A 15113-nucleotide genomic window follows, 5' to 3' on the forward strand; every position below is an offset into this window, starting at 1 on the left:
CACTAATGAGCAGCGGCACTGAAAACCGAACATGGCGGGCGCACTACAAAACACCCCCATGTTCTGTCCTCAGTGTCTGAACCGCCGCTCATTAGTGCAGCGCCGGCCGCATCACCTCATGCTGACAGCACGTGCACTTAATGTCAGGAGCGGGGCAATGACTGTATTACACAGCCGCAGCCCCGCTCTATAATGGCGGAGATCAGAGAAACCTCTCACCACATTTATGATCTGTACGCTGTAAAAAAATAAAATAAAAACTGCTTTCTTTCACTTATTGTGGGCTACGAGGTGTGATGAATTTAACCTCCATGTGCCTCACATTAATAGTAATTAACCCCATCATGTATCTTACACATTAACCCATTATGACTGAGAAACATGATGGGGTTAATTACTATTAATGTGAGGCACATTCAAAATTCATCACACCTCGCGCCTCACATCAGAAAATGGAAGAACTTTTTTTTTTTTTTTACTGTTTGCAAAGTATCGCTTTGGTATCGAAATCGCAATACTACACAAAGTATCGGTATCGAAGTCCAAATCCTGGTATCGTGACATCCCTACTGGGCGGGGTAGCACTATCTACATGGGCACTGTTTTCGCTGCGTTTTTCGCTCGTGCCCATTGAGTGCTACGGGCAAAAAACGCTGCGAAGTACGCTTTCTCTGCCTCACATTGATGTCAATGGGAGGTCAGAGACGTAAACGCCCGAAGATAGGGCATGACGCTTGTTTTTACAGCGAGACTGTTTTTCTGCTCGCGGTAAAAAACGCCTCCGCCTCCCATTGAAATCAATGGGAGGCATTTTCAGCCGTTTTTTGGCGCAGTTTCTGCGTCAAAACTCTGTGAACAGAAGTCTGACCTTAAAAAAAACACCTTTGCATATCTGATAACAATGAGTTCTGTAAAACTAGCAAAAAAAGTATCCAGATATTTGCAGTTATAGCATGGGCAGCATGCCATACTCGCAGAAGTAATTTTTAAGTGAGGTTTAGAGATATATATGTATTCCTTATATATTAGTAGAACACATGTACCTTGTTATGAGGATGTATGTAGTTAGAATAAAACTGAATTTGTGAAATTTTTTATTGAAATTGGGTCAGACAACTTTCTGACTATGGTGACTGTAGCTGAGAGGGGCATTATTTCCCTGGCAGACTGGGATGGTGACCAATGAGAGCATTGAGACAACCTGACCACTTCTGGAATGCAGCTGTGGGGTATAAAAGCTGTATTTACACCCAACCTAATTTGCCATACTTTTCAAGTGACAGGGACTCGCATGAATAAAATAGCAGTGTTGTCCATAGCAACAGCAGCTTTCATTTTTTTGAGAGGGTTTGAAAATTAAAAGCAGGGTTTGATTAAAAGTCACCATTGCCTATAACAACCCCTCGTAATCCTTTTTTTTGCAATAGGACAATATATACCAACTCTATTAGAGATGAACATTATCTTGTCATTTCATAGAAGTAACAGCGCCCCCTACAGGCTGGCAAACATTTGCTCACAAATTTTTTCATCACAAAATTTTTTATTTTTTTTATCATAATATGAAAAATAAGAGAATTGAAGTATTTTGTATATGTTTTGTGAAAGTTTGAATTGTTTTCTTGTTTTAGGAGGCCCGTCTACACAACAAGACTTTGAAACGTACCAGAAGATATGTAGTTGATGGTGTGCAAGTAAGTGTCACCACCTCAAAGATTATCGGTGATGATGATAAGAAGGATGAAGAAATGCGCTTCTTAAGGTACATAGGATTTTATTCTTAAAGTTCTATACTAAACATTCTGTGCTGGTCTGAAAGGCAATGCACATAAGAGTCTAGATAGAATTTATAATCCACGCACATGTATTTACAAAGAATAGATTTTACTTGAAAATACCTCCTTAAAGAGGCTCTGTCATCACATTATAAGTGGCCTATATTGTACATGATGTGATCAGCCCTGTAATGTAGATTACAGCAGTGTTTTTTTTATTTAGAAAAACAATTTTTGACTAGAAATTCTCCTAGAAATAGGTCAATAATGCAGGATATGTCCGCTTTTAACCATTTATCAATGTTTATATTTTCTACCATGGTGTAAATATACCTGAGTGGCATTGCATTTAGGGGGTGTGAGTTACGGGAAGGAGTGTTTAAAGAGGCTCTGTCACCACATTATAAGTGGCCTATATTGTACATGAGGAGATCGGTGCTGTAATGTAGATTACAGCAGTATTTTTTTTATTTAGAAAAACGATAATTTTTGACTGAGTTATGACCTATATTAGCTTTATGCTAATGAGTTTCTCAATGGACAACTGGGCATGTTTTACTTTTTGACCAAGTTGGCGTTGTGGAGAGAAGTGTATGACACTGACCAATCAGCGTTATACACTTCTCCACATTCATTTACACAGCACATACACACACATATTAACGTTAATCAAATGTCCTGACCATGAATAGACATTACCTCCAGCCAAGACGGGATGTGTATTCAGAATCCTGACCACTTCTCTGTGATTTACAGCATAGCAGGCGTAGTCTCGCGAGATTACGCTGTAAACTGTCATTTACAGCAAGATCTCACTGTGCAGTGCTGTAGTCTCACACAGATGCTACAGAAGTGGTCAGGATTCTGAATAGAGATCCCGTCCTGGCTGGAGGTAATGTATATTCATTGTCAGGACACTGCAGTAACGTTACTGTGTGTTTATGTGGCTGCACATAGCGATATAACTATATCGCTATGTGCAGTGTAAATGAATGGAGAGAAGTGCATGACGCTGATTGGTCACTGATTGGTCAGCGTCATACACTCCTCTGTACAATGCCCACTTGGTCATATAGTAAAACACGCCCAGTTGTCCATTGAAAAACTCATTAGCATAAAGCTAATATAGGTCATAACTCAGTCAAAAATTATCGTTTTTCTAAATAAAAAAAATACTGCTGTAATCTACATTACAGCACCGATCTCCTCATGTACAATATAGGCCACTTATAATGTGGTGACAGAGCCTCTTTAAACACTCCTTCCCGTAACTCACACCCCCTAAATGCAATGCCACTCAGGTATATTTACACCATGGTAGAAAATATAAACATTGATAAATGGTTAAAAGCGGACATATCCTGCATTATTGACCTATTTCTAGGAGAATCACTTTACACTTTTGATGATTTATCTGTGGTATATGGGCTCCGCAACAGGGAGATATGGACAAACCTATTATAGGCCTAAAGGTGTTGCTTTGTTTCACAATCTGTTTACAACCATTCTACCCCAGAATAAACCATCTTATATGTGGAGATGGAAAGCGGATCTAGATCAGATATATAGCCTTCGTGTTTGCAGAGGCGCTCCATACCCTGGGAAATGACTGAAAAGATAGTGCTCTGACGGTATTTTACTCCTGTGCAGCTAGCCCCTGACATGCTCTGGGGGGGTTGTGGGAGGAGGGGCACATATCTTCATACGTGATGGAACTGCTTTTACATAGTCGTTCTGGTATGGTACCTTCTATGTATTTAAAACGGTTACGGGTTTGAGTATTATGCCTGCTCCGGATTGGGCTCTATTCTTTCTAGGCATAAAAACAATCTTAAGCCGTCTTATTTTATCAGCCAGATTAATGACTGCTCGTTCATGGAAAACTAGAAAAGATCTTTCTATTTTAGAATTAATTCTCGATGGAAAAAGCTTAATACTCTTACCCGTTTTTATAAACCATGACATCTTTGGTTAATATATCCCGATTCTATAAGAACTTTACTCCCTCCCCTGATACGGGTTTGGCTCAAGATTTAAGCTATTAATTTCTGTTTTGTGATGGCTGAAGTATGAGCTTTATTTGTACCGGCAGTCCGGTACTTGTATATGTAAAGGTACATATCCGACCTTTTTCCCCCTTCCCCAAATATAGTGCTTTACCTGTAATCTGCCAAAAAACAAAAATGTTTATTGAAATAAATAAATAAATAAATATAGAATAGATTTTACTGAGTGGCCATTCATTTGTATGACCAACTGACCATCTATCCTATAGCTCACTATTTCGGTAGCTAGCATTCAGCCTATGGACCACCTCGTAGTGAAACACTTATCCAGGGTTTTCAAGACTAATGGATGAAAATAAACTAGAGGTAGCAGTGGCAGCAAAGACCAAAAACTATTCAAGCTCTGTATACATAAAAGGAAACTATCATTTAAAGAATTTTAATATCATCCATGATAACTTGCGGGTTTTTTTTTTTTTTTTTAATCTCAGGCGCCAGGAGCTTCGTGAATTGAGATTACTGCAGAAGGAAGAGCACCGGAACCAGGCCCAGCTGAACACAAAACATGTGTTGCAGCAAGAGCAGATGATACGCCGCTTTGAACAGGAAATGAATGTAAGGAAATTCTGTTAGTTTGTCGGATAACACCTCCTATTATCTAGTCCATTTTCTTATCATTATAAATATTCACAGCTATATTCCTATAGAACAGAGGTCCCCAACCTTTTGTAGGGTGTGTTCTAGTTTCAGATACAACGGTTTTGGAACCTATTTTTAGAGCACCAAATATTTCTTGACAATTCGATCAATGTTGTAATAAATTTTACTTCTCGCATGCAGGTTGTTTAAAGGAGTGTACTTCGAAAGATCTTTGCAATGATAAGAATTACTTGCCCTGTAGAAAATTGGTACACGTATCATTCACGTCCATTGCTGCGCATGCGTATTCTTATCTGAAAGCTACTTTAATGCAATTATTGTAGTGTTTAATCAATAATGGCCTAGACAAATTGTAACCAAGTCCTATACTTCTGACCAGTCTTTTTAGTACTAGACATGATCTGCTATAGACAGATGGTTGATCAGCAGCATCCGAGGACGAGAAAATAAAAAGCTTTAAATAACCTCAAAGATCTTGCCGATTGCATTTTTGGATGGTTATGTAGTAGACCAGGCACATAATGTACAATTTTTTTTTTTTATTCAGAAACCTAGAGACTACCTGTAATCATGATGTCTGATATCCCATCAATTTCACATGGGGAAACTAAGATTTAAAAGAAAAAACATATGTAATGGAAACTGGTTAAAATCAAAGGGCTAACTATGTGTAAAATGAAATAATTTCGATCATGAGATGGTCATAAAGAATATACATTTTTACTGGAGTGCCAGTGCTTTCTTGTCTCTTCATAGAGATCTATTTAAAAGATTACAAAGCCTTTCCATGTAAAGCTTGCGCATGGCAACATTTATACGTAGATTATCCAAACCTGGTTAGAAGCATAACGAACACAAACGGATTCTCCGTTTTTATACACCGGATGGTCGTCCTAATTTAGTATTAGTTAGAATGCAAATAGGAAAATGCACATTTTTTTCAATAAAGGAAAATCCTATTGCATGCATACGAACTACTGGGTTCAATTTGGAATATTTGTTGTTAAGGCAAAGAAAAAGTTTTATGACACAGAATTGGAATTACTGGAGCGACAGCAGAAACAGCAGATTGAGCGGATGGAGCAGGAGCATGCTACACGCAGAAGAGATGAGGCCAAACGTATCCGGGTAGAGCAAGAGCGAGAACATGCAAGATTCCTTGAACAGTTAAAGCTACGGAAAAAAGAGGCAAGTTGACGTTTTGCATACCCATCCCTGAGTTCTTCGCTTTTTAAAGAAGATTTGAATGATTGGTTGTCAAACAATGTATCCCTGGCAGGCAGACTTTTATACAAGTTAAGGCAAGACGCAGCTTTGTTGCAGTTATTCTCCATCTAAAGATAGCCCTGTATTTCATTCCGATTATCATACCGCATAGGGGGCTGATACTGAGCACTTCTTCTGTATATCTCGCAGCTATGTAAACTGTTCTTTCTCTTTCATTTAGATTCTGTGTATATTGTACCTGAATGTGGACTTGGTGTGGTGTTTGATGGTGACGCCTACAATTATAGAGTCAAGAATTGTAATCTGCACACCTTGATTGTGTTCAAAAATATATTTTATTTATTTATTATCTCAGGATAAACGCCAGACGCTATACGTGCAACGTCAACGTTTCGGTCGTGAGACCTTCGTCGGGCACTAGAAAAACATATACATATAATTTATAGCCTATCATGAGATTGGAGAATTACCATATAGTACACAACATAACATATGTCATATATGGACTAGACATAGTATAATATATATGTCATATATATTCTACTATATCTAGTCCATATAGGACTTATGTTGTGTACTATATGGTAATTCTCCAATTTCATGATAGGCTATAAATTATATGTATATGTTTTTCTAGTGCCCGACGAAGGTCTCACGACCGAAACGTTGACGTTGCACGTATAGCCTCTGGCGTTTATCCTGAGATATTAATAAATAAAATATATTTTTGAACACAAGGTGTGCAGATTACAATTCTTGACCTACATCTGGGTTGGGACCCTATCTCGAGCACCCGAAGATACCAGTGCTATCTGAACACAACCATACAATTATAGGGTATTATGCCTTTTAACAATGCCAGGATTCCTGCCATTTATTCTGAGCATCTGCCCCATATAAGAAACTATCTGTTTCCCACAATTGGTGTTATTTTCACTGTTAGTTGCAGGGTTGTAAGTTTCATTTGTATCTATATTCCATTTTCCTGACACTTAAATTACACCACCACTTTTATACTACATTGTGCCATATGAATAACATAGGCTGGTGATTTCCAAACTGGTTCCTGGCTCCCCAGAAAATGGCAACGGCAAGGGCTGTCATTTATATCAAGGCTGGCAAACACTGCCAGCTCATAGATGCATTTTATGGGTAAAGGCAAAGCAGTCAACACATTTTGCCCAAAATCTAGACTTCTACCAAGTCTTATACCCCGTCTTATAACCCTACACCAAGCTCCTTTTGAGGTAGAAATGGGTAAAGGGTTTCCACAGTGGCATATACAGTTTTAAGGATTACATCTAAAGGCAAGGATTAGAACCCTTTTGAGTCTACAAGCTTTTTTTTTTATTATTCGTGAATTGGGAAGGTGGAGAATTCCTGGGGAAAAAAAACCCCACAGGAATGAAAAGTAGTGACGGTGTTCATCTAACAGGGAGGAAATGTAACTAATACTAATAGCTCATTTGGCTTCCTATGAAATTGGCCATATCTTGTGCCAGTTTGAGAAATTAGATTGACTGATTTAAGTTATTACAATCTGGGAACACGCGGCGGAGTATCTTGGCAGTTTACAAGCAACTAGAAACATAGGTCCACCGAAATTATAACGCCACGTACTTCCAACAGTGCTGCAATGCAATATGGATGTAACATTGTGTGTTTATAATTTGACAGTAACTCTCAACAGACTGAAAATGGTTTTGAGTTGTTCTGCTCCTTTGACACATTATTGGTATATAGCTGACCACTAAGCAGATGCAGAAGTTGTTTTCATGGTGAAGCTTTGTTGTATAGTTAGGAAAGTCGGCTGGTTTCCTTTTTTGCCTATTGGTTTCAGAGTAGCAATCCTTGCTGTGGAAATAAAGTTTATTGGAAAATCTAGTATCTTTTGTGGCAGTGGGCATGTGCTTGCGTTGCTAAAGCTTGCTTTGGATATATGGCTAGATCTTTACTCACCTGTCTTGTATCCTTTCAATAGATAAAGGGCTCTCTGGAAAAGCTGCCGAGGCAACAACGCAGAGAAAGTATGAAAATGAAAATGGATGAGTTTTCTCAGAAGAAGCAAACCGAGGTAACCCATCCACAACCTGTCCTTGGAAACGTTTTAACATTACTACCGTTATGCCAGTCTTGGTTTATGGAGGCGCAGCATCATGCTATGTTTAATACTATTCTTTGCTAAATGCTAACTTGTACCTCTATTTATTCTACTAAAACTGGGATTTTAAAACAGACTTTGTGGGGCTAGGTAAGAATCAGGTTCCAAGGAGTGGGGAGTATCTGTTCTCTATTTCCATAGTGTCATGTTTGGAAAACCTATCATTGAAAGGGAACATTCAGCAAGTCTCTGCGCAAGGTGCATGGTTTACCTTTCGGGTAACACTGTGCCTCTGTTCTTGGTGAACACAGGGACTATCTCATTCAGGCCTCACAAACTAGATCTGAAGGCCTGCCAAGTGCTCCTTGGATTAGCTTCTTTGCTGCTTTTGTGTTCCTAGTAATCTGTGGAATGTGATGGAGATCTGCTGCACGGTCTTAAGTTGTCGTCCCCACCTTTCTGTTTCACCAACTGCTTGTTGACTGGTCACACCGATCATAAATCGTGTATTCTATTGATTTATACGTTACTGACCACATAAATAATTTCTATGTCCTTTATGTATGCTACTACAGGAGCAACAGTTCTTAAATAAACAGAAGGAAGATATTGCTCTGGCTATGAGTGCTATTACACTGGAGAACAAGAAAGAGATCTATAGCAAGGAAAGAGAATTCCTTAACAAGAAACAACAGCTTCTCAGAGGTCTGTATACAACCAGGGGGTCAAATCTGCATCCCCCATTGGCCATAACAATAAGGTTTCTATCTGCAGATTCCAAGAATCTCAGTAATAACCACGAACAATCTAATAGTGGTTTACAGGCAGTACCTCGACTATTGCTGTAGGGGCAAACAACGTTCTAACACTTGTATTTAATTTATCCAATCCAGTTTCCCGAGGAGATAAGCGGTGCAAGAGCTGTCTTGTTGCATCTTATCTCCCTCCACCGAACATATCTTTTAATGGTGGAGTCTATTGGTCAACGTTATACTTTAGTTACTATAAAGAAAGCTCTGCTTATACTTAAGGCTATGTTCAGACGGGGTATTTTGCCGAGTTTTTTGACGCGGAAACCGCGTCGCAAAACTCAGCAGAAACGGCCCGAGAACGCCTCCCATTGATTTCAATGGGAGGCGTCGGCGTCTTTTTCCCGCGAGCAGTAAAACTGCCTCGCGGGAAAAAGAAGCGACATGCCCTATCTTCGGGCGCTTCCGCCTCTGACCTCCCATTGACTTCAATGGGAGGCAGGAGAAAGGGTATTTCTCGCTGTTTTATGCCCGCGGCGCTCAATGGCCGCGGGCGAAAAACGGCGCGAAAATCGGCGTGCAGGGAGAGGAATATCTGCCTCAAAGTTCCAAACGGAATTTTGAGGCAGATATTCCTCCCCCAAAATACTCCGTGTGAACATAGCCTAACATAAAATGTCATGCCATTACTAATTTAATATATAGTAAAGTTGAAGGTATGGGGAAAGAGGAAAAGGGGCAAGACTGTTTGTGTTAGATCGCCTTCAATTAGTGTAAATATTGATCGCGACAATTTGATACGGAAGGAAATACCAATGCAATGTCCCCTTTCAATTGCACTAGAAAAATATCTTAATTATTATTTTTTTATCAAAGTTTTTTTATTTATTTTTTGTTACTTATTTTTACTTATTTTAATTTTTATGTATATTTTGTGTCGTTTTTTTTGTCAGCATTACTATATTGTGTTTTCAATTCCCAGTGATTTGAGACACCCTCGTGTATGGCAGGTTGTGTCCGTATCACCAGGACTGAGGAGGGAGTGCTCTTTAACCCCTTAATGACCGGGCCATTTTGCACGTTAATGACCAAGGATTATTTTTTGTTTTTTCATGGTCGCATTCCAAGAGTCGTAACTTTTTTTTTATTCCGTCGACATAGCCGTATAAGGGCTTGTTTTTTGCGGGACGAGTTGTATTTTGTAATTGCACCATTTTTAGATGCTTATAATATATTGATTAACTTTTATTAACTTTATTTTAGGAGAGAATTGAAAATAAGCAGCTATTCCAGCATTAATTTTCACGTTATAAATTTACGCCGTTTACTGTGCAGCGTAAATAACATGTTAACTTTATTCTATGGGTCGGCACGATTACGGGGATACCAAATATGTAAAGGTTTTATGTTTTCCTACGTTTGCACAATAAAAACCCTTTTAGAAAAAAATTACTTGTTTTTCCATCGCCGCGTTCCGAGAGCCGTCATTTTTTTATTTTTCCGTCGATGTGGCCGTATGTGGGCTTGATTTTTGCGGGCCAATGTGTCGTTTTCATTAGTACTATTTTGGGGTACATAGGACTTATAGATTAACTTTTATTTTATTTTTTATGGGGGGAATGGGAGAAGAGAGAATTTTGCTTTTTGTTTTGGACGCAGTTCATCCGACGGTTTTTAATTAATGTGTTCATTTTATTGGTCAAGTTGTTATGATCGCGGGGATACCATATATGTGTATGTGTTATTTGTTTTGACACTTTTACTGAATAAAACCACTTTTTTTAGTTTTATTTGATTTTGACTGTAATTGTTTTTATTTTTTTTCCACAAACTTTATTTAACTAATTGACATTTTTTTTTTTTTTTTAAGTCCCACCAGGGGACTTCACTATGCGATGTGCCGATCGCATATATAATGCTTTGGTATACTTAGTATACAAAAGCATTATTGCCTGTCAGTGTAAAACTGACAGGCAACCTATTAGGTCATGCCTCCGGCATCGCCTTACAGGCAGTTCCGGAAGACAGACCTGGGGTCTTTGTTAGGCTGTCATGGAAACCCGACGGCGACCCGCGATTTGTTTGCGGGGGCGCCGATCGGCTGACAGAGGGAGCTCCCTCCTTCTGTCAAACACATTAGATGCCGCTGTCACGATTGACAGCGGCATTTAATGGGTTAAACTTCCGGAATCGGAGCGCGCTTCGATTCCGGCAGTTGCAGCAGGAGCCAGGCTGTGTATAACAGCCGTGCTCCTGCCGCTGATTGCGTGGGTACAGTGGCAGTACCCGCGCCATCACAGGACTGATATATCCGTCGTCCTGCGCGAACTAGCAGCTGCTGAGGACGGATATATCCGTCCTTCGGCGTTAAGGAGTTAAGCTAGGATAGTGTATTTTATATTTTTATTCACCAAGCCCACATCGGGATTGCCTAGTATGACCTTTATTCATGTGTCATATAAACGTATAGATAGTGTTTCGCTGCAGTTATATCTCACATCTCAGGACCGAGATCGTTGCTCAGACCTAGATGCAACTAGACAGCTGCAGCGATATCACAGTGTCGCTACACAGAGATTTGTTCCCCAACAATGAGACCCGATCTACAACACAAACAGCAGTGATCTCTCACCGCGTCGCTGTGCTGATGCGATCTCCCCAGCAGCGGGAATGAAGCCACAAGTGTGTCCCGAGTCGCTAACAACCAGCGGCTAGTGTTTGGGAGGTAGATGACTGTGATGTCATCAAGACTCGCCGCTCACACAGCGTGAGCAAGCAATGTCCACGCCGTTCCTCATTCGTATTCGCTGCAGCTAAGGACAATCTCACAGGTAGGACTGGAAATTCTACACGATCTCTCTCCCTCTATTGGTCTTTCCCTATCACCTGTCGGTATATTCCCGACATATGTTTCGCTGATCTAAGTCAGCTTCTTCCGAGGGCGGGAACCTTTTGTTTATGGGCCTTTTTATAGGCCAAACGTTGACTGACAGCTATTTTAGCCAGTCAGCATATTACAGGTAAAATATTTTGCTACATTTTCTCATAGCCGTGTGAATTTACTTGTTCATAGTATCAAGACCTTAGCAACAGAGTAATGTCTTGTGGTTCAACATTTAGACAAATTGTAAAGTCTGTTATGTCTTTTATCAAACACTCATAATATGCCCTTATGATATGGACTATAAGGAGGGATTTTTTTGTCCTTTTTTAAGTCAGTGTTGATATCTTAGTCTATATTCAGTGACATTTTATTGATATTATGTTTGTTTTTATTTTTATCTCATTTTTATTATTTTGATTGTATTCATTATAAGGAGAAAATAAATTATTGCATAGATTATCATCAATGCAGGTCTATATTCCAGGTGTTCTATGCATCATGCACCAAAGAACTGCTACTTACATAGAGGAGCGAAAGGACCATCATATCTCAGACGGAGAGAAATTATTAGCACCCAAATTGACATTAAGATTAAAATCAATTATAGATACTTCCTCTCTCAATTAGCTCAAAAGATTCCCATTTGCTCATGGTTCATTCAGAAATCTGCATCAAGGACCATACTTTTCAAAGGAAGCAACCAAAATTAAACGACACATTGAGTCCATTAGGGCTCACTGAATTCATTTTATAGATCCACTTGCTTTCCTTTTTTAGCAAGATGGAATCTATATCGCCACCTCTTATTCCTGTTGTGAGGTGACAGATAGCCCATCCTGATAGTTCCTCTAAATTAAGATTATGGTGACGTTTTAAGCGTCGAGCAACCGAAGGCGGTTGGAATAGTTTATCCTGTCTCTTGCTCTCTGCTTCCAGTTTATCGTAATTTTTTGATGCTGATATCTTTCTAGTGCAATGGAAAGGGGACATTGCATTGGTATTTCCTTCCCTATCAAATTGTTGGTATCAATATTTACACTAATTGAAGGCGATCTAACACATAAACAGTCTTGCCCCTTTTCCTCTTTCCCCATACCTACAACTTTATGATATATATTGGTGGTGTACACCTGGGCAAGGACTGATACTCTAAAGAATATAATAGGAGGTTCTTCCTCTTTTTTTCTTTTAATTTAATATATAGTGGCATGGAAGCCAAAAACTATTTATTATTAACCTGTAAAGAACCCATGTAATGTCTTGTTCACACAGTGCTGTTTTGGTGCCGTTTTTAATTTATTTATTTTTTTATAAAAAATTTTCATCCTAAACCAGGATTTAATTAATAAAGAGAAGATAAATGTCTCCTTTATACCTGCTCCTGGATTTGGGCTGAAAGACTTCACGCAAAAACTGCATATCCAGTTGATATGCACACTTGTGTCTATGTGATACACCTGTAATTTTCACATTACCATATCTTTTCTTCATACAGACAGGGAAGCTTGCATTTGGGAGTTGGAAGAGCGCCACATACAAGAAAGACATCAACTTATAAAGCAGCAGTTAAAGGACCAATATTTCTTACAGCGTCATGAGCTGCTCAGGAAGCATGACAAGGTACAGAACAAGCTGAGACTCTCCTACTAAAATCTATTCTTTCATGAGTTGTCACCTTGTAGTGACCTGCATTATATGCATTAATATATTCTCAGTGGCAGAAAATGTACACATTTTCTACCTTTTGGATTTTACTGGCAAACTGTAAATAATTTTTTCTCCTTTTTTGAGAAGGGTGATTTCCATTGTTATATCATCGACCAAATTCCTCCATTTGAAAGTTGCAATGATCCTATATTAGACAATTGCTGATCACACTTTCCTAGTATTAAAAAAATTTTCTAGTTTAAAATGTAAAATGTAAAAGCAAAAAGCTTTGTATACTTGCTCCAACAATAATGCTCCGTTCCTCTACCACCGCTGCCTGCTGTTCTATGTCCTCTCTGCTTGCAAAATATATTCTACTGCTTACACAAATCCTACTGCTTTCTTAGATTTAAAGTGGTTGTAAGGAGGTAGGAAAAAGGGTCTGTTTATTTTACCAGATATCGTCCACACATGGGCTGCGTCTTGTATTGCAGCTTAAACCTGTATAGTGTGTGTATTTACGTGTCTGGTACGTCATAGTGCGGGGGGAATGTATGGAGCACGCTCACGCGATGAGCACGCTCCATACGCTGCGGGTGTCGGCTGTGTTTTACAGCTGACACCCGGGAAAACTGCCAGGAACAGCGATCCCACTGTTACTGGCTGTTTAACCCCTCAAATGCTGCGATCGATTGCGACCGCAGCATCTGAGGCGTTGAAAAGTGGGGGGTGGCCCCCTCTGACAGCTCATTGCCCCCCTGCAGTGAGATCAGGGGTGACGACTGTTGTCATGGCAGCCCAGGGGCCTAATGAAGGCCCCCAGGACTGCCTTCACTCTGCTAAGCCCCGCCTGTGGCAAGGCTTAAAGAGGCTCTTTCACCACATTATAAGTGCCCTATCTCCTACATAAGGAGATTGGAGCTGTAATGTAGGTGACCGCAGTGCTTTTTATTTAAAAAAAGATCTGTTTTCACCTCTTTATGAGCGATTTTAAGCTTTATTCTAATTCGTTTCTTAATGACCAAGTGGGCGTGTTTTTACTTTAGACCAAGTGGGCGTTGTACAGAGGAGTGTATGACGCTGACCAATCAGCCTCGTGCACGCCTCTCCATTCATTTACTCAGCGCATAGGGATCCTGCTAGATCCTTATGTGCTGTCTTATACGAACACATTAACAATACTGAAGTGTTTACAGTGAATAGACATTCCACGGGGTGTCTATTCACAATCTCTGCACTTCGTTACTGTTTTTGTTGTAGTTACAGCAGAGGAAGCGTAATCTCGTTGTAACCTGTCATCTACAGCGTAATCTCGTGAGATTACGCTTCCTCTGCTGTAACTACCACAGAAACAGTAACGAAGTGCAGAGATTGTGAATAGACATCCCGTGGAATGTCTATTCATTTGTCTAAACACTTCAGTATTGTTAATGTGTTAGTATAAGACAGCACATAGCGATCTAAAAGGATCTCTATGCGCTACCTAAATGAAGGGAGAGGAGTGCATGACGCTGATTGGTCAGCGTCATACACTCCTCTGTACAACGCCCACTTGGTCTAAAGTAAAAACACGCCCACTTGGGCATTAAGCAACTCATTAGCATAAATCTAAAATCGCTAATAAAGTGGTGAAAACAGATCGTTTTTTTTAAAATAAAAAGCACTGCTGTCACCTACATTACAGCGCCGATCTCCTTATGTAGGAGATAGGGCCTCTTTAACAGTTGCCTGTAAAAATGACAATATACTGCAATACGTTAGTTTTGCAGTGTAATGTACCAACGATCTAGCGATCGCTGGTTCAAATCCCCTAGAGGGATTAATGAAATGTGTAAAAAATAAAAAAGTGAAATAACATTTTTAGTAGTGGAAAAATAAATTAAAAAAATGTAAAAGTAAAAAAAAAAACTTTTCCCATTTTTCCTCTAAAGTAATGTAAAATATATAAAAGAAGTGAACAAAATTGGTATCCCTACGTCCATTAAAGTCTGAACAATTAAAATATTGCATTAATTAACGCGCATAGTGGACGCCGTAAAAAATAAAACATTTAAAGCACCATAA

The 15113-nt window shown here is 39.4% G+C and overlaps 1 protein-coding gene across 2 annotated transcripts in view; it reads left to right on the forward strand.

The window, feature by feature from the left end:
• STK10 (serine/threonine kinase 10) overlaps positions 1-15113 on the forward strand; it is a 132234-nt gene that overhangs the window by 99697 nt on the left and 17424 nt on the right. For both annotated transcript variants that reach the window (XM_075856498.1, XM_075856499.1), the window contains 6 exons: positions 1632-1762; positions 4273-4396; positions 5450-5629; positions 7650-7742; positions 8345-8474; positions 12898-13022. In XM_075856498.1, coding sequence (XP_075712613.1) covers positions 1632-1762; positions 4273-4396; positions 5450-5629; positions 7650-7742; positions 8345-8474; positions 12898-13022 — 783 coding nt within the window. The remainder of the gene's footprint in view (positions 1-1631; positions 1763-4272; positions 4397-5449; positions 5630-7649; positions 7743-8344; positions 8475-12897; positions 13023-15113) is intronic.

The sequence above is a fragment of the Rhinoderma darwinii genome, chromosome 3 (assembly GCF_050947455.1).
Source record: "Rhinoderma darwinii isolate aRhiDar2 chromosome 3, aRhiDar2.hap1, whole genome shotgun sequence".
Taxonomy (NCBI): Eukaryota; Metazoa; Chordata; class Amphibia; order Anura; family Rhinodermatidae; genus Rhinoderma; species Rhinoderma darwinii.